This window comes from Prionailurus bengalensis, chromosome B3 (assembly GCF_016509475.1).
Source record: "Prionailurus bengalensis isolate Pbe53 chromosome B3, Fcat_Pben_1.1_paternal_pri, whole genome shotgun sequence".
NCBI lineage: Eukaryota > Metazoa > Chordata > Mammalia > Carnivora > Felidae > Prionailurus > Prionailurus bengalensis.
In genome coordinates, this window is record NC_057355.1 from 64917318 (window position 1) to 64938942 (window position 21625).

Here is a 21625-nt window from a genome sequence, read left to right on the forward strand (position 1 = left end):
TAAATTATTATTTTATTATAAATTGGGTAGATTTGTATTAGTAACTTTGGGGTTACCAGAGATACTCAATATATTAAAAACTATACACAAGCTTGAATTATTATTGTAGTAGTAGGAAGAGGAGGAGGCAGTAGAATAATATCAGTAGTAATTAAGTAATTTTGCTTCTAATGATGACAACTATTTGGATCAGGATGCTTTTACTGAATTCCAATCTAATTGAGTCATTTACGATTTGTAAAATAAAATAAAGCCTACTGAAAAATCCATATCTGAACAAACATAAGATAGTTATATAACCCAAGTATTTTACTTTTGACTTGGGTTAATTCTGCTTATATTCTGTAAATTGAGCAGTAACACATTTCATTTTGATTAAGAATACACTTATTTCTTAAAGGGAACTACAAAGAGTGCTGATTATTTCATATTAAATAAATAAAAATGTGTTTATTGTTTGGGTAACAAATGATTTAGTTCTACTTAAAAATGTTTACCAAAAGAGCTGAAATCAACCTACTAACTAGATATATTTCACATCACACACTGAATTTACAACTACACACCTAAATGGATCTTGGCTAATAAAATAACTAACTAACTAAAGCATCTTCTGCTTAATTAATATGATAAAAACAATCCCCCCCCACACCAATCCTCAATGTATGAAAATAGAGTCTACAATCTACAAGAAACACATTACCCAGGAATTGTGAAAAACAAACTAAAACATTTTCATAGAATCCTAAACAGTATTTTCCTACTACTTAATTATATCTCCTTCAGCAAGTTATAAATTTAGATGTATATTGACAAAGTTAAAAAAAAAAAGTGGTGATACGTAAAATGGCAATTCTTATTCATTGCTGATTCCACACCCAGGAGTAAAGTCTGGAAGAATAATTTCTGAAAAGCAATTTTAGTAAAATGTATCAGATCTTTTAAAACATCCCAACATTTTGACAAATTCTTGAATCCAGCAAAGAAAAAAAGTACTAAATGGAAGAAGCTTTAGGCGCAAAGTATTTTTCTCAGAATTAGTCTTTTTTCTTTTTTTATTCTTAAATGTTTATTTTACTTTTGAGAGAGAAAGAGACAGAGAGAGAGCGAGGGAGGGTGTAGAGAGAAGAGACAGAATTGAAGTAAGGCTCTAGGCTCCAAGCGGTCAGCACAGAGACTGACGCAGGGCTCAAACTCACAAACCTGAGCCGAAGTTGGACACTTAACCAACTAAGCCACCCAGGCGCCCCATCTCAGATTACTCTCAACATTAAAATGGAGAAAGAACCCTAATGTCCCAAAATGAGGAAATCGTTATATAAACTATGGTATGCCCACTTAATGGAATACTGAGTGGCCATTTTGAAATTAGGCTTATAAACAATATCCACTATATAGGGAAATGTTTAGTGTTAAAAAGACAATATATAAAACTTTGTTTATGGTATTATCATAACCATAAAAGATTAAAAGCATATAAGATGAATGTTAACACCTCTCCTTGATAGTATGAACAGGAGTAATTTTTCAGTGTTTCTAGAGCTTGTTTACTTTTATGTTGACCAAAATTACTCTTAAAAATCTAGGTATATATTTTCTCCCTTGTCTGTGATATATAATTGTAATGCTTTGAAATATAAATGTATTCTATCAAAATATCAAAATATTTAAATAATTCAACTACCAAATTGAGAGACATTCTTCAACACTTGCCCCAAACCCTTCCGGATTCATGCAAAATATCTTTTTGTCAATTAAAAAAAACTCTTCCCAATTTTCTCCAAGTTCACCTTCTGGTTATCTTTCAAATCTATTTTCTCTCATGCAAGCCATGTTCTTTTTTGCTATCTTTTTCAGTAGCCTTTTAACTGATCTCCTCATTTCCAGCCGTGGGTAAGGGTATTCATGCACATCTACTGGCTTTTCTATTCACAACCCTTCTAAGATTTACAATTATCAAAGCTCTGTTGGGGGGGGGGGGTCCTACACATACTGGAGAGCAGAGGGGAAGAAAATCAGCATTGTCTGAGGAACACTTTCATAAGAAATATAATTTACATGAATCTGTAGAAATGGGCTCACTACTCCCAAAAAACACTGACATACAAGATACAGTTTAATTTTATTTCATAGGGGAAAAATGGGCAATAAATATAGGAAAAGACTGAACTTCATTCCTAATTAAAGCCCTAAAAATATAATGCCAATTTTTTTACAGACTAGAAAAGATAGATAAAAATACTCTATGCTGGCAAGGGTATGGAGAAAGAGGTATACTGTTACAGCACTGGTGGGAATACAATTCTTTGAAAAAGTGACTGTACATACAGATACACACACAAAGCATGGTAGTACTATTTTTAAACAAAAAAGAGGGAAAAAACCCAAAAGAAAACATCCTATGGTTATTATCAGCAGAGGACTGGTTAAAAAGTGTATATATATATATATATATATATATATATATATATATATATATATGGAATACTATACAGCCATAAAAAAGGTCTCACACATTACTCACAAGATACTGCTAAATGAAAATAGCTAGGTACAGAACTGTCAGTATGACATGATCCCATTTATCTGATAGAATGGATGGATATTTAAAAATTTTATCAATACTACATAAGGATATACCCTGAACTGTTGACATTTCCAAAGGAAATACTTTATATAAAGGACTATACATACACAATATAAATAATTACATGAATATGTGTATATTTGTTACTTAAGAAAGAAAGAGAATATAACCAACACAACAAATAAGTGGTACATGTTTTTCCACATTTTCATGTCCTACTTTGATCACCAGCAGGAAAACACTTTTCATACTCTGAAGTTTTTATCATGCAAGTGTCATCGCTGAACAATATTTAGTTACAGATGCTTTTGAATTTTATTTGACTGATAGGATGCTATACGAGACTTCATTTTTTTGTGTGTGAAACCTATTCATGTTGACATGTATAGCAATATAGCTCATAAGTCTTCACTTCTGTGTAGCAATGGTAGCTAACACATATTTAGTATCAGATATTGTCCCAAGTACTTTGAGTTAGCTTATCTAAATCCTCACAGCAATTCTTCAAAGTAGATAGCATTATTATCTCTCTACTCCATATGAAGAAAGTAAAGCTCAGAGATTAAATAACTAGCCTAAAATGAAACAGTTAATTTTTTTGCTATTTCAAACAATGTTGCTAAGAATATTTTTACAGGCTTCATGGTATATACGTGCAAGAGTTTTTCTGGTAAATACCCAGGAATGAAAATGGTGGATCACAGGACACACCTACATACATTCTAGTTTACATAATAAACATTAGTTTCCCAATCAGCAAAACTAAAAGGCAACCAATGGAATGGGAGAAGATATTTGCAAATGACATATCAAATAAAGGGTTGTATCCCAAATCTGTAAAGAACTTACTAAACTCAACATCCAAAAAACAAATAATCCAGGGAAAAAATGGGCAACAGACATGAATAGACACTTCTCCAAAGAAGACATCCAGATGGCAAACAGACACATGAGAAGATGCTCAACATCACTCATCATCAGGGAAATACAAATCAAAACCACAAGGAGATACCACCTCACACCTGTCAGAATGGCTAAAATTAACATCTCAGGCAACAACAAATGTTGGTGAAGATGCAGAGAAAGAGTATCTCTTTTGCACTGCTGGTGGAAATGCAAACTGGTACAGCCACTCTGGAAAACAGTATGCAGGTTCCTCAAAAATTTTAAAATAGAACTACCCTACAACCCAGCAAATGCACTACTAGGCATTTACCCAAGGGATACAGGTGTGCTGTTTCAAAGGAGCACATGCACCCCCATGTTTATAGCAGCGCTATCAACAAGAGCCAAAGTATGGAAAGAGCCCAAATGTCCTGCAACTGATGAATGGATAAAGAAGATGTGGGGTGTGTGTGTGTGTGTGTGTGTGTGTGTGTGTGTACACACAATGGAATATTACTACTCGGCAATCAAAAAGAATGAAACCGTCCCATTTACAACAACATGGATGGAACTAGAGTATAGTATGCTAAGGGAAATTAGAGAAAGACAAATATCGTATGACTTCACTCATATGTGGAATTTAAGATACAAAACAGATGAACATAAGGGAAGGGAAGCAAAAATAATATAAAAACAGGGAGGGTGACAAAACATAAGAGACTCTTAAATACAGAGAACAAACAGGGTTGCCGGAGGAGTTTTGGGTGAGGGGATGGGCTAAATGGGCAAGGGGTATTAAGGAGGACACTTGTTGGGATGAGCACTGGGTGTTACATGCAGGGGATGAATCACTGGATTCTACTCTTGAAATCATTATTGCACTGTATGCTAACTAACTTGGATATAAATTTTAAAAAATTAAAAAAAAACCAACCACCTAGTTTCCAAGGTGGTTCTAACAATTCACATACCCAGAAACAATGTTCCATATCCTCACCAAGCCCAGGCATCATCACAACTTTCACTCATATATATATATATATATATATAGTATTTAATTTCTATGATGGATAAGTCTTGCTAAAAATTACATAGTTATTTTCTTTCTGCAAATAAGAAATTCTGAGAATGAACAAAAAAACTAACAAATAAATGCACAGGTTTGTTACTTTACCATGGCTCCTAATATTATTTCATCCTCAAATCTTTTGGTTTCAGAAATACTGATCTACTTGTTTCTCACGACCTGACATTTCACACTTCTGATTCTTTGTACATGTCATTTCCTTTGCCCACAATGATTTCAATTTTTCCACAAGAAAAACTCTTTATAATGTCAGGTATAAACTCTTAAAAGTCTTTGTTGACCCACTCCCAAGATAATCATTCCCTCCTTCCAAAGTTCCTCAAAAATACTTCTATCTACCACCCTGTATTCTAAGCATTCTTTTATTTATAGTTCTCCCATGAGCTAGTAATGGAAGACTTTACCTACATCTTATCCCTAGAGCTTACAATTATGCCTGTATATAGTGAGTATCATATAAATAATCTGTAATATGCAAACATCCACAAATCAGATCATATGATATTAATATAGACTCTTGGGAGTAGATATGTGTTAACAGGAGAAAAAAAAAAGGAGAACAAGAACTCGTACACAAAACACTCTTCACCCCCCCAAAAAAATAAGTTTAGTAACTATAAAAGTTCAAAGTATGCAAAAAATTCTTCCCATAATTCCAACCCCATGGAATAGCACCTATTATTTGACATAGATCCTTCCAGACTTCTTAGCGCATGTGTATTTGTTCCTATCCTACGTATATTATGGTTCCATTTGTATTGTAGACAGTCTATCCATGCAGTGGATACACTTTTTCTAACTTCACAATATACCACAGATCTCTTACCATGTCAATATGGAACGACACACCTTGTGCTCTGAAATGGTTGCAAATTAGTTCAATATGTGTGGGTCATCTATCCTGTAAGCAATACTCTAATTATGGACATTTAGACTGCTTCCATTTTGTTATATACATTGCAATGCACCACTTTATACATACATCTTGGTGCAGTGGTAATATTATTTCCTTAGGATTCATTTCCCTAAATAGAATTACTGAATAAAGAATATGCATATATTCCAATTACATTACAAAGCTACCTTCTAGAGCAAGCTTATGTATCATTTCAGAACCCCTCAATAGCATATGATAGAGGGACCATTTCTTCACGTTTCTGTTCTCACTGGGCCTTATCAACTTACCAGTCTTTGCCAATGTAGTAAGAAAAATATTTTGTTCTTTTCCAAACAGACAATTTGTACTATTTCCATAATTAAAATTAATAATAACCAAAACGCTTTGTTAAGTTGGACAGAACGGAGTAAAAAATATTCAGGCTTAGTCAAATTTGAATGTTGTTAACAAAATTACAACTCCTTAAAAGTAACAATCACTATGGGACCATATATTCGAAAGTTAGGTGGTGGGAAATGCCAACAATCTTTCACAAGACCACAAAATGTAACACATGATATGTGTAAAGACTGTACATACATTTACATGACTTCCAGCTTTAAAAAAATTGTCTACAGCACTTATACACACCCACATTCAATGCTCTTAGGATCGTGCTGGCATACTCTCAACTATATTATCTGTAAAGTAACCTATGCCAGTATTTAATGTACAATGGAAGTCTGTTTCACTCTCAGAGGCTGGTATAGTAATTATTCTCCTATGGTTGCTAAGAGATTGTTTAGCTTTTTCTTCTCCTAAGACTACTATTGAAATTTTGTACATAGAGGCAAAAGGATGCTGTAAAGCAATAAAATAATTCCAGCTGTAACTCTCTATCAGAACATAAGGCTAGATGACAGCTGCAGAGAAAACAAAGTCTTTGCTTCTCTCCTTCCCTTTGTCCCTTCTTACTGCAGAAATGAGTAGAGAAAACAGCGTTGCTCTGCAAACCTTTTATATATATGAGTCCCAACTAATAATCAGGTGTGAAAAAAAGTGTTATCACACAGTCTACTTATTGCTCAAGAAGTTTACTCTTGTAGGTGTAGATCACAAAACACAGGTTTAAAAATGTGTGGCTGGGTTAAATCCAACAAGAGAAGATTTTAATAATTATACTATTAGTTTATTTTAGCATGATGGAATGATTGTTAAATGTTCTTTGATAAAGAAATATTATTGCACTGCATAAGTTAAAAACGCTACCGAATTCTTTGGCATTTAAAATTATAGACTCAAATTATGCAAACTTAGGAAGCACAGAAAAAAAATTACAATTCCACAAACCCAGCAAAATCACCATTAATAATTTGGTGTAGCACCCAGTAGCAATTCATTTCAGATTTGACAATTGTCTCCTATTCTACTCATTAGATTTCTCTTGTTTCTTTGATTAGTTTCAGGGTAAGAACAAACTAATCTGTGAGCCTTTAATCTTATATTTGTCTAGAAGCTTTGTATAAAAACATTAAGAGCACATACAGAATTTTGTTTAATCAATCTGAGCACAGTAATCAGTGATAAAACAATATGGAAGGAATATGAGAAATGTACCAAGAAAAAACAGCAAAAAGAAAATAAGTCCTTTGCCTTAGATTAATCAACACACAAACTAAACTATTTTTCTAATTTAGTTAGTTTGATTTAAATGTGGTGTTAGGTTTTCAGGAATTGTTTATTGTCTGTAAATCTGATTTTGAGTTATTAGGCAGCAGTTATATAGTTTCTGGTAACTATATAAATCTTTTATACAATCCTTTAACTGGTAAATCTACTTCTAGGATCTTATCCTAAGGTCACACTCAGAAATATTAACAAAAATTAATGTAAGAGGCTGTGGAGAATAAAGTAAATGTTCAATAAAACATGGTTAAATAAATTGTTTAACACAGTTGTATGATTATAATGGCTAAATGTAAAAACTCTGAAGTCAGACTGCGTGTGGGTTCAAATTTTAGGATTTATACTACTTAAATTCCAACTACCACCATTGCTATCATCACCAGCACAAACAAAAGTCCTTTCAAAACAGAATCAAAGGTTGCCTGGCTCAGTTGGTAGAGCATGTGACTCTTATCTCAGAGTGTGGGTTCAAGCCCCATGCTGGGCACAGAGATTACTTTAAAATCTTTAAAATACACACACACACACACACACACACACACACGCACACGCACACGCACACACACAAACTGGAGAAGAGACGGGGTCCTGTGGCACTTTAAAAAAGAAGTATATATCTGAATACAATATGAAAGAACAAAGAAAAACCAAGGCAGAAGTACCCGAAATATTAATTGCAGTTATCTCTGGGTAGGAATTAAATGATCCCTGATTTCTTCTTTATAATTTTCTATCTATCTAAATCATCTACATGAAGATGTATTAGTCTAAGAGTCAAGAAAAAATGTAAATAACAAAACATGCAAAAAGGTTATACAGTTTTTTGCTCCCTTGTTAAGTAACAAATAAAACTCAACCTGAAATATATTAAGGCTTTGGGAACTTAACTATGAGATAGTATTTAATGTAGGATGGTAATGGTCACAATAATATAACATCCATTTGCCAGCTAAATAATGCCTATCCATTAACTTGGTTCTTAGATATAAAGTCTTATTAAAATGTTATCACCTTTGAAAATTAGTACACGAACAATTCATATCCCCCCTGCTGTAACAAAATTATATTAAATCATTGTGGCTAGAAACCACTATCAAATTCTAAAACAAAGTAAGTCAAGTATTTCTCAGTGGCCAAAAGAAAAAATAAGACAACTTTCACTTCAGATCAATTAGGTGTCAGTGTCATCTTTCTTCTTCCCAAAAGCATGAAATCTGAGATCTTTTCCTCTTAGAACCACAAGCCTGTTGAGGTGAGTTTTAGGAGTTTTCTTACCAATCTAGCACATCTCAACAGTAAGAGCTGTTCTTTGGTTGGAGAAACACTGTAAAAATGATCTTATAACAAATATGAGCCAGCATTAAAAACAACAATGACAACAACAACAACAACAAACATAAAACAAACCTAACTGGCTCACTGAAACAGTCAAAGAAAGAAACCAATGAATATAACATTCATATCTTAATCACAGCTTTGGTTAAAAATCCTAACTTTCAAGATTTTTCTTTAAAAATCCTTGTTGGTAACAGCTATGTACATGATCAGCTCTGCACTAAAACATGAAGGATTAAAGATGAGCAAGGTGTGATTTTAAATCCAAATGATGGTGTGTCATAAAACCCTTCAAAGATGGGTATGAAATAAAAAAGTAGACATCTTTCTGATTTATGATGCCTAATAAAGACACTAAATTGTTGAAAGCAGAAAGGCAGCCACCAGCAAATAACCAAATGTCTAGTATAGTTACAACAGAAAAGGTGCACAAATAATTGTTGAATAAATTAATAAATACTTGAAATGGAGAGAATTTCCACTCTGTTATTTAATGCCTTTGAAGACACTGATAACCTAAATAAAACACAATCATTACCTCCTCTGGGTTAAAAAAATTTAGATAATGAGTAACTCTTTAAAAACCATTTTAGTGGAGCACCTGGGTGGCTCAGTCAGTTGAGCAGCCGACTTTAGCTTCAGGTCATGATCTCACGGTTCGTGAGTTTGAGCTCCGCAATGGGCTCTGTGCTGACAGCACAGACCCTGCTTTGGATCCTCTGTCCGCCCCCCTCTCTCCCTGCACCTCCCCTGCTCACATTCTCATTCCCTCTCTCATTCCCTCTCTCTCTCTCTCTCTCTCTCTCAAAAATAAAATAAATAAATAACCATTTTAGTTGTCTTTGCAAATAATCACCAATAAAGTAAACCTGACATAGCTACTACTATAAATCGCAATTTGTATTCAAAATAATTTTACAATGTTTAGTTATGCCAAGCCCACAGGTGAATTACAAAACAATGATGTACTTTACTCCTGATAAAATGGTTAAATAAATTAAAATACTTTATAACCTCCAATATACTCCAAAATAAGAATGACACATAAAAACTTTGGCATATCATGAAATAAATGGTACTAAGGTAAATTTAAGAGTTTTCTTCAGCAGTTTTAATTCTGGATATCAATTCTCTTTAAACATTTTCAAACAGGAAGGTCAGAAAAATTTATCTCACATATTTGTTAGCATCTCAGTCCACCATCCCTTTATTGATATAATTAAGGTTAATGTATTACATAATCAGGTCAGAATTTTTTAAAGTAATAAAGAGGACTTTTTTCCTACCTGAACATACTCTTAGTTATAAAAGGTCATATAAAACTAAGATTACAACACATTCTTCTATTAATGAAAGATGGAATTTAGCCTAACCTAGACACCATCTAAAAAACTGAGAGGGGTGACGATTAAGATTAAAGGAACAGGAGTACAAATGTTAGCTTTTGTTCTGCTTGTGTATTTGGTTAGCTATTCCTGCATAATGACCACAAAGCAGCGGCTTTAAAGACCAGCATTTATTATCTCAGTTTCTGTGAGTGAGAAATTTTGAAGCACTTTAGCTGAGTGGTTGTGGCTCACAGTCCTTCATTAGGTTGCAGTAAAGGTAATAGCCATGGCTGCAGTTATCTGAAGGCTTGTTTAGGGCTAGAAAACTTTCTTCCAAGATTGACCCATTTCCATGCTGGCTGCTGAAACAAGGTCTCATCTCTTTTCAGAACTGCTTAAGTGTCTTTGCACATTACCAAGCTTCTCCCAGACTGAATGATCAAGAGAAAGAGCAAGATGGAAGTCACAAATCTCACGACCTAACCTCACTTCCTTCACATACTATTTGTTAGAAGTAAGTCACTACATACAGTGACACTCAAGAGAGGGCAATTAGACTCGAGTGAAGAGAGGACTATGAAATAATTTGTGGACATATTTTATGATCACTACTGTTCACCACTCTTTGGACAAATAATTAACATTTTTCCACATATGCAAAATACACTCACCCCCTCCCAAGACTCCCCCAAAAGTCTCATCCCTTTAGAGCAACAACTTCACATCCAGGATGTTGTGATCTAAATAGATCCATGTACAGATGAAACTTCTTGGGGACAGTTCCTTAAGCACAATCCTTTGAGTACAATTTCTCCCAGTGTGAAGACCTGTGAACTAAAAAGACAAATTATCTGCCCCACACATACACAAAATACAATGGCAGGACAGGCAGAGGAAAACTGCTGTAACACAAAATTTAAAAATATGGGAACAACAATGGAGTCAACTGATCCAAAGTAATTCTGAAATCAAAGTAGAAACATCTTCCAAGTTGCTTGAAAAGAATTTAGGATCTAGAAATAATTCTCCATAGTTCTTGGCTCTGGCCTTGGAGATTTGGGCTCTCTTTTCTGAGTCACCCTTCCATTTTATGAAAAGTAGCCCATATTCACACACATGTGTATAGTTGTTTTCACCTGCTTCCTACCAGTAGAATCTTTGGATCTAAAGAGCTACTCTTCAATCCAAGTTGGTGATACTTCTGCCAAATTAACGCCTTTGAAAACACTGTGAGAGGGGGGCACTTGGGTGGCTAAGTTGGGGGGAGTGTCTGACTTCGGCTTGGGTCATGATCTCACAGTTCCTGAGTTCCAGCCCTGAATTGCGCTCTCTGCTGTCAGCATAGAGCCTGCTTCGGGTGGTCTGTCCCCCTCGCCCTCTACTTCTCCCACACTCACGCTCCCTCAGAAAATAAATAAAACGTTAAAGAAAAGAAAAGAAAAGAAAAGAAAAGAAAAGAAAAGAAAAGAAAAGAAAAGAAAAGAAAAGAAAAGAAAAGAAAAGAAAAGAAAACAAAACAAAACAAAACACTGTGGGGATGTCTAGGTGGCTCAGTAGATTAAGTGTCCAACTTCAGGCTCAGGTCATGATCTCACAGTTCGTGAGTTCGAGCCCTGCATAGGGCTCTGCGCTGACAGTGTGGAGCCTGGTGCAAATTCTCTATCTCCCCCCCCCCCTCTCTCTCTCTCTCTCTCTGTCCCTCCTTCATTTGCCCTCTCTCTCAAAAATAAATAAACATTTAAAAAAAAAAAAGGAAAATACCGTGGGTCTCTTGGAATTTTTATTGGGGTTCACACATTTGACAAAAATGAGCATTCACAAATCTGAGATAAACTCTTCTCTACTATAAATTCCTACTAAGGGACATCCTTAATCTGTTTAATTAGCCCTATGACTTTGATTGAAAAGTTCTTGGAGGCATACCTTAGATATGTCTGAGATCTTAACAGAGGACTGTGTGTCACACACTTAGCTTCATCATCTTTAGACAAAGCTATTCTGAGAGTGCCCTGGATTTGACCTTTGCCTGGATGCCATTTCCCAATCTCAGCACAGTGGGACATACTGAGAGGATGAGAATTTCAAACCATCGGGTCCTGGCTCCATATTGTTTAGGAGCCCTTTCTTCTCTTCTCTCCTGTTTTACCATAAGCAGAAAGAAGAAACCAAGCAACAGTTTTAAACTTTTGCTTAAAAATCTCCTTAGCTGTGTCACCTAGCTCATTAGATATATTTTCTAAAGGACCCACATTACTGAAGGTGACAGTGTTGCTAAACTGTCTGCCACTGTATAACAAAGATACCCTTTCTTCCAGTTTCTAATATGATTTTATTTTCATTTAAGCCTTCACTGGCAGTCTCTTCAAACACCTGACATTAAGCTTCCATCTACTGACCAAGTTCAGTCTATCCCACATTTTAAAGTATTTGCTATGGCAGCACCCCATTTGGGGGTACCTAAATCCGTAATAGTAAAAAATTATTTCCAAAGTTCGAGGCTTCAATTAACACTTAACATTAATTTTATAGTTTCTGTAAGTCAGAAATTCAGAAACAGTTTAATTGTTAACTTAACAGGTTCTAGCTCACAGTCTCCAATGAAGTTACAGTCAAGTTATAGTCTTCTAAAGGCCTGTCTAGGCGGTAAATGACCTGCTTCCTAGATGGCTCACTAATATTGTTACTATCACAAGACTTCAGTTCCTCACCACGTGGGCATCTCCACTGAGTTGCTGAGTGTCCTCATGACATGACAATTGTCATTTTCTAGTACAGATAAACCAAGAAAACCGGAAAGAAGCTGCCTTGGAAGTCATGCCTTACGTGATTTCTACCATAGTTTGTTTGTTTTTTTTTAATGTTTATTTATTTTTGAGAGACAGAGAGAGAGAGAGAGAGAGCGCGCACGTGAGGGGCAGAGAGAGAAGGAGACACAGTATCTGAAGCAGGTTCCAGGCTTTGAGCTGTCAGCACAGAGACAAATGCAGGGCTCGAACCCACGAACCATGAGATCATGACCTGAGCTGAAGTCTTAACTGACTGAGCCCCCCAAGCATCCCTACCATAGTTCCTTTGTTAACAAACAACTAAGTATAAAGGATGCTCTGGAGGAGGAGAATTAAATTCCATCAAAGGGAAAAGAATTTAAGAATCTGTTTTTAAAATACCACAGTAAGTAAAATCAAGAATTAAAACTTGAGGGGCACCTGGGTGGCTCAGTCAGTTGAGTGTCTGGCTCTTGGTTTCAGCTCAGGTCATAATCTCAGGGTTTGCGGGTTCCAGCCCTACATTGGGCTCTGGGCTGACAGTGAAGAGACTGCTTGGGATTCTGTCTCCCCCTCTCTCCGACCCTCCTGCACTCTCTCTCTCTCTCTCAAAATAAGTAAATACACTTTAAAGAAAATTAAAAGAAAAAAATTAAAACGATACAAAAATTGCTCCTAGTAAAATTACATTTAAGTGGAAGCCTATTACTACAGTCTCTAGTGACATTGCATATTTTCTATTTTATTATGAAAATAAAAATCAAGCAAGTGTGTTAATGTCTAACAAAGTTAAAATATGAATAACTCTTTTAGGGTGTGTATGTAACATGTTGGATTGAGAGCACTGGAGATACGTGACTACAAAGTAGAGATCCCAAGGAGCTAACAGAAGAACTACTCTTGCTGCTTTTTGTCATATAGTAATTTTCTTTACCAGCCTCCTCCTATTCCTTTTTCTAAACATTTTTTTTAATATTTATTTATTACTGAGAGAGAGACAGACAGAGCATGCAGAGGAGGGGCAGAGAGAGAAGACACAGAATCTGAAGCAGGCTCCAGGCTCTGAGTTGTCAGCACAGAGCCTGACGCGGGACTCAAACTCACAAACTGTGAAATCATGACCTGAGCCGAAGTCGGACGCTTAACCAACTGAGACACCCAGGCGCCCCAAGCCTCCTCCTATTTCTAACTTTTTACTATTTTGTCTGCTTCAATGATTAATTTATTATTTCTCATTCGTATCTTTCCCATTTTTTACTCCATACCAAAGCCCTGACGTTTATAGTACTAATAGCAAATAAGAGTATGAAAACAATAGTTTTTACCAAACACACTGACTGTTATATGCACAAAGTAGTGCAAACAATTATGTCCTGTAGCAGTTTTTCATTTACATAAAGCTATATACAGAAATGAAGTGAAACCAAATCAGAAGAATATTAACGGGTACCTGGGTGGCTCAGTTAACCGTCTGACTCTTGGTTTCAGCTCAGGTCATGATCTCACAGTTTGTGAGATCAAGCGTTGCGTCAGGCTCTGTGCTAACAGTGTGGAGCCTAGTTGGGATTCTCTCTCTCCCCCTCTCTCAAAATAAACAAATAAACTTAAAAAAAAAAAAAAAGAATACTACAATAACAGCCATTATGTAATGGACAGTGTTGGTATGTGAAAATCTACTTTTTTGAAATTGAATTTTAACCAAATTTACTTTCATCATAGGAGGCAATCCAGAAAATGTTTCTCTATTTGCAGCCCCATATTTTGATTGATACCAGAACAAAATGGAACTTTGTTAAAACACTTAAGTAAAAACTATTATTTTCATCTTATTACTTATTTCTTATATCTAATTAACTGCAACTCACTGTGTTTTTAAAATAATAAATAACCATCAATAAAATAAACAGATTCATATATTTAAACACACAAAAGAACTCTAAAATGTACAACAGGGGGATCGGTAATGACGATACATCTACCAAAAACAAATTACATAAAAATAAAAACATTAAAAATTATAAACTTGTAGAAGTACTTAAGGACACAGAAAATATTATCAAATATTTAAGTGACAAAAAAAGACTATAGTATAATGATATGACAATTAACGCATGTGAATACACATTTATGTGTATGGAAAAAATCCCAGTCTATATGACAAATGTATGGTAGCTAATGTGGATGGTAGCATATTTATGTTTTTTCCTCTATATTTTGCTATATTTCTCAAAATTTCCAAAATAAAAACATTTTTATTTTCTTACTATAAATGCACATAAAACATTTTGCAATGTCTTTAGGTCACAACTATTTTTACAGTAATATGAATGATTATTAATACAAGATATACATACAAATTTGGGTTTACTGTTCTAACATTGTTGTGAAGTATTCATATCTATTGTATCAAACTTGAAAAATATGGAAAAGTACTAAAAAGGAAGCCATATAGCTCAGAATCCCACAATCCAAAAGTAACAAAACATTTAACATTTTAGTGAGTAGTGAAACCATATAATTTTTATGTTTTTATTAATCAATATATTGTAAGCAAATTAATAAATAATATTTAATGGTTGCATGACAAAGATATACTTTTTATTAATTCAGATTCTCCTATTTAAATAGCTTATTTTTATTAATACTTTAAATACACCCCAAGATCTGTGTATAAAAAAAATCTGTGTATCTCTATTCCTTAGTATAAATCACTGGAAATTGGTTCACTAGATCAACAGGCATTCATGTTTCTGTTTTTAAGGCTTTTTAATACATATTACCAAACCGCCTTCTACAAAGAATCAACCAATCTACATTTTCTCCAGCAAGGCATCAATTTGGTCAATCTCACAGACAGACACAGTATGGGAGAGTGTCAATTTCTACCTGCTGATTACCACTGTTCATATATGCTCATTAACAATTTGTAACTCTTTTTCTGTGAATTCTTTATGTAAGTACCTTGCCTATATGTGATGGTTAATTTTATCTGTCAACTTGGCAAAGCTATAGTGCCAAGCTGTTGGTCAAACCAGTCTAAATGTTGTGAAGGTATTTTCAGATGTGACTAACATTTAAATCAGTATATTCTGAGTAAAGGAAATTATCCTCCATAAAGCAGACAGGTCTCATTACAAAAAGACTTAAAGACTGAGATTGGTCACTGCAAAGATGAAGGAAGTCTGACATGAGAATGCCTTCCAACTCAAAATTGAAACGTCAAAGTGTGTAAGAATTGCCATGCATGCCTGTCTGTGCATTTGTGACTTGCCAGTCCCCACAATCACTGAGCCAATTCCTTTAAAGACAAACCAAAAAAACCAGCCACCACCAACAACAAATCAACCAAAGGAAAGTGAATAAAAACAAACTTTCTATAATACATGCATGCATACACACACACACACACACACACACACACACACACACACTCTCCCAGACATCATATTGTTTCTGTTTCTCTGTACTTGGTGACAAAAGAGTGTCTTAGAAATTTTCTTACAAATTAATATAAGTTGTTCATTTATTAAAGTTAGTGACTTCCTCCATATCCTTTATGTTCAGAAATTCCTTTTGGGGCGCCTAGGTGGCTCAGTCAGTTAAGTGTCCAACTTACGATTTCGGCTCAGGTCATAATCTCACGGTTCGTGGGTTCAAGCCCCACATTGTGCTCCACATGGACAGTGTAGAGCTTTCTTGGGATTCTCTCTTCTGTCTCTCTCTCGGCCCCTCCCCCACTCAGTGTGCAGATGCTCTCACTCTCTCTCAAAATAAACAAAGAAAAACATTAAAAAAAATTCTTCTCAAAGCAAACTACTTACTTGTAAGTCATCTTCTACTCCTTCAGCTTCATTTTTAAATGTTGGGCATCCTAAGAAAACAGGGAGAAGTTAATTAAGCAAAGAGTTTTTGTCTTAGGATTTAGTATTATTGACTAATTAATTAAATCATTATAATAGTGTAGAACTGATCAGAGATCACTCTGGGCTTCCTGGCAACGAGTCAGATGTTGGCCACTGATACCAGCCCCTTTGTTAGGAGAACAGAGAATGAGGGATTGTTTACCTCTTCTACAGGTATTATTTCCAGTTATTTACTCAAGTGCTATTTTCTGTGAAAGCGTACTATCTGTAGCAAGTCCTACACCTGATTTTTCTTAAGTGCTCAAAATGATAGGCAGTATATATGGAATACACTCCTCTAGTGTTTAGATGATACCCACATATGTTTGATTCAATTTTCTAAATACTCTTAACCAGAAAACAGTAATTAATATCCAAAATGAGGATTTTAGTTGCTTTCATTAAGAAAGAAAACAAATAAGCCATAAACCACTATAGACAGCCAATGGCCAATTGTTGCTATTGATCTTTGTAAACCAGTGTCTCTGTGTAAATTTTCACGGTGTTCAAAGAGTGCCTTTAGTTTTAATAAATTCATAAAGAATGAGATCTTAACAAAGTATTCCGAGTTTATGCTACCTTGTGAGACACAGCTAGCATGGAGATGAGGAGAAATCGGTCCTTTGAAAGGACTGCATAGTTTATTCTTATTATCATGGAAGGCTAAGTAAGAAAAATTTAATGAGATTGCTGAAAGTCTATACAGTGGCTGGCAATAATGCTAACCCTCAGTATACCTTTAAAAATGTTCAGGGGCGCCTGGGTGGCGCAGTCGGTTAAGCGTCCGACTTCAGCCAGGTCACGATCTCGCGGTCTGTGAGTTCGAGCCCCGCGTCGGGCTCTGGGCTGATGGCTCAGAGCCTGGAGCCTGTTTCTGATTCTGTGTCTCCCTCTCTCTCTGCCCCTCCCCCGTTCATGCTCTGTCTCTCTCTGTCTCAAAAATAAAATAAAACGTTGAAAAAAAAAAAGTATTAAAAAAAAATGTTCAAAAATAATGAGACAGACTGAGTACTGTAGTCTATTCCACTTGGCTAGAAGTTTGTAAGCTCCTCCACATTTTTAAACTGTCTTTTAAAACATGAAACCCAATTTATTTGATCCTAGGGAAAGAAATATGCTTTTATGGAGACATGAGTACAGGCTCAAAAGTAACAATAATTTAGGGAATGCAAACTGGTACAGTCACTGTGGAAAACAGTTTGGAAGTTCTCAAAAAAATGAAAAATAGAACTACTTTATGATCTAATAACCACACTACGAGGTATTTATACAAAATGTACAAAAACAGTAATTCGAAGGGACACATGCAGCCCTGTGTTTACTGCAGCATTATTTACAATGGCCAAATTATGTAAGCATCCCACATGCCTGTCCGCCAATAGATGAATGGATAAAGAAGAGGTGGTACATATACATAACGGAATATTACTCAGCCACAAAGAACGAAATCTTGCCATTTGCAACAACATGGATGGAGCCAGAGAGTATATAATGCTAAGCAAAATCAGTCAGTCAGAGAATGACAAATACCGTATGATTTCACTCATATGTCAAATTTAAGAAACAAAACAAATGAGCAAAGGAAAGAAAACAGAGAGACAGGAGCGCTTGGGTGGCTTAGTCTGTTAAGCATCCGACTCCTGCTCAGGTCATGATCTCACGGTTCATGGGGTTGAGCCCTGCATCAGATTCTATGCTGATGCTTGGAGCCTGGAGCCTGCTTCAGATTCTGTGTCTCCCTCTCTCTCTGCCCCTCCCCGACTCACGCTCTGTCTCTCTCTCTCTCTCTCGAAAATAAACATTAAAAAAAATTAAAAGAAAAAGAGGGAGAGAAACCAAGAATCAGACCCTTAACTATAAAGAACAAACTGATGGTTAACACAGGGGAGTTGGATGGGGGAATGAGACAAATAGGTGATGGGGATTAAAGAGTACACTTATGATGAGCACTGAGTAATGTACAGAATTGCTGAGTCACTATATTGTACACCTGAAAATAATATAACATTGTATGTTAACCATACTGGAATTAAAACAAAAAGCTTAGTTAAAAAAAAGTAAATCATAAATTCCAGCAGCCATGGATAATCGGTTATCTTTTTAAAGTACTGGTTCTTGAACACTAAATATCAGAATCAATTGGAAAAAATTTACAAAATATACTGGTGGTACAATATATTTCCAAACCAATAATGTCAGAATCTGGGGGATGAGGCATAGGGTATCAAGTATTTTTATTTCAAAGTTTCTTGCAGTGGTTTCAGAACCACAACCACTGCTAGAGAATCTTGGAATCTTTTCCCCCCGCTCTCAATTCATAATATAATAATTTCACAATTCCTCATCACATTTGAAATGGATAGGAACTTTAAAAAAATGCCTCGCCTCCCCTCTCTAGACAGAATGATTCAAGTGGTCTCGAGTGGGGACCAGTTATTCTATTTTTCAAAGGGTCCCAGATGATTCAAATGTGCAGCCAATACTGAGAATACTGATCTAATTTTTTTAATGTTTTAATTATTTGAGAGAGAGAGAGAGAGAGAGAGAAAGAGAGAGAAAGAGACAACCAGTGGGAGATGGGCAGAGAGAGAAGGAAGACATAGAATCCGCGAAGCAGACTCCAGGTTCTGAGCTGTCAGCACAAAACCCGACGTGGGGCTTGACCTTGTGAACCACGACATCATGACCTGAGCCAGAGTCAGACGCTTAACTGACTGAGCCATCCAAGGACTTCAAAATACTGATCTAGAATGAATTTTAGATTCTTGTAATAAAGATAAAATGACTGCTACTATTCTGTGGAAGTTTTTCTGAACTGGAAATCACTGACTGTACCAATCTCTAATCTTTTAAAATAGCTGAATGAATGATTTATTTACAACTTCATACGTTATCAGTACAAACTTGTACTAAGCATTTCCATGCTCTTGCCTATGGTCAGTCTCATAATTCATTCATTTCTTCTGAATTTTTCTACCAAAATGCCATCTTCAAAATATACAAATCACAATGCTAATATATTTTGATTCAGTTATGTTATATAGAAAGTAATTTCTATTTGTAGAGAAAATTTTCCTTAATTAGAAAAACAAATCAAGTCTTAATTATAATTTCGTTATAGGGAAGAAATGGGCTTTAAAGTGATTTATTTTTGCTTAATTAAGCAGAGGCCAGTCTTACATGTAAATACATTCTTCTTCCCTTTAAAACCTGCAAGCTTTAGGGGTGTCTGGGTGGCTCAGGTGGTTAAGCAACCAACTCTTTGATTTCGGCTCAGGTCACGATCTCATGGTTTATGAGGTCAAGCCACACACTGGGCTCTGCACTGACAGCGTGAAGCCTGCCTGGGATTTTCTCTCTCTTCCCCTCTCCCACTCATGCTCGCTCGCTCTCTCTCTCTCTCTCTCTCTCTCTCTCTGTCTGCCTCTCAAAAGAAATAAATAAACTTAAAAAATAGTAATAAAATAAAACCTGCAAGCCTTAGAGTTAATAATCTTAACAAACTGGCAAAACATGCAAAGGGATAGATGGAGCTGTGGTCTCTACCAATTCTCAATTATGAAACCAGATAAAGAGTTAAGAACAGTTTTAAGAAGGGGTTTTTGCCACAGAAAAAAATAGAGTCTACATATAAAAAAGAGAAAATTTCTAATAACCAAATACAATCGAACACTGTCCTTGAACATTGCAGGGGTGAGGGACACCAACCCCAGTTCACCCCCCACAATGTAGTTGAAAATCTACATGTAACTTTTGACTCCCCCCAACATTTAACTACTAATAGTCTATTGTTGACCGGAGGCATTACCAATAACATAAATAGTTGATCAACACATACTCTGTATGTTATATGTATTATACACTATATTCTTAGAATAAAATAAAATAAAGGACAGAAAATGTTACCAAGCAAATCATAAGGAAGAGGAAATACATTTATGGTACTGTATTGTAAAAAAATCCACATATAGTGGTCCACCATTGAAACCATGTTGTTCAAAGGTTAACCATAATTGATTATTAGAAATTTTTGCTTTTTTATAACCCAAACAAGGATATGACGTAACAACACACAAGGATTCTAAAAGTTCTAACTGTTCTCCTCTTCTTTATGCTCTTACTTAAAAACATCTGAATTATCTGATGGCTGCTACTGATGGCTTCAAGACAATGCACGTAATTGGTATATATATTACGATGTGACAAATATAAAACATTTAAAAACCCATTATTTTATCTTTGCCTACAGTGAGCTTTCAAAGTTAATCAATCACCTATCACAAAAGTGGACTCGCTTCAAGTCACTCTATTATATGTGATAAACAAAATAAGGAAATAGTCGAGAAAACCTACCTTGAGAAATATCCTCTATAGCTCTTCGAATGCCTCTATCAAAAGCCCTAGCATCAGCAGGACTTTGAAAGGTAAGGCCAAATTTCTTATCATCAATCTTCCAGTGGTGAAATGTTGGGGTGACCTTATTGTAAATGAGGTCTTTTTTAAGCATACATTCCAAAACCACCTGCCAAAAGGTAAATGCCAAAGATTACTATACATTTATCAAATCCTCTAATGTAGATCTTAATTACAAAACGAGGTAAGAATAAGAAATTAAAAAAGTAAATAAAATGAAACCTGCAAGCCTTTGCTGTATCTTAGTAAATTCATTTCTCCCCTTTATTAAAATAGAGGTCTTGCTACTTAATCTACTTCATAAAATCATTTGATACAGAAAAAAAAATGGGATTAAAGGGGATTCTGGGAAGATGGCAAAGTAAGAAGGAATCTTTCTTCCTACCTAGACAATAATTACACTGGCAGAAATCTTTCTGATATAACTATGTTGGAACTCTGAAGTCTGTTGAAGGTGAAGGCTTGTAACTCCCAAGGGAAGCCATGGCCAGTAAACTGTGCTGAATTCTGGTCAATCTCTGCTATGAGTACAGTAGCCGCTACCCATACCCCGTGGCAGGAATTGTGCACATGTTCCTGGAGGAGCTTGCATACAAATTTCAGGAGCCAGGTTGCATAAAAAGAATCCTGTCCCCCAAATACCAGAAATCCATGCTATGTTTACTGATGGCTGCTGATTAGAGAGGTGTAGACAAAGAGGAAAACACCCATAGTTGTTATACCTTCTCTTACTGTTCTAAGTTCTTCCTCAACAGAATAA

General features: G+C 35.4%; 1 protein-coding gene across 2 annotated transcripts in view; it reads right to left on the bottom strand.

The window, feature by feature from the left end:
- Positions 1–21625, bottom strand: part of SPRED1 (sprouty related EVH1 domain containing 1) — a 141269-nt gene that overhangs the window by 24586 nt on the left and 95058 nt on the right. For both annotated transcript variants that reach the window (XM_043555690.1, XM_043555689.1), the window contains exons 3-4: positions 20806–20974; positions 16372–16421 (exon numbers count right to left, since the gene is read on the bottom strand). In XM_043555690.1, coding sequence (XP_043411625.1) covers positions 16372–16421; positions 20806–20974 — 219 coding nt within the window. The remainder of the gene's footprint in view (positions 1–16371; positions 16422–20805; positions 20975–21625) is intronic.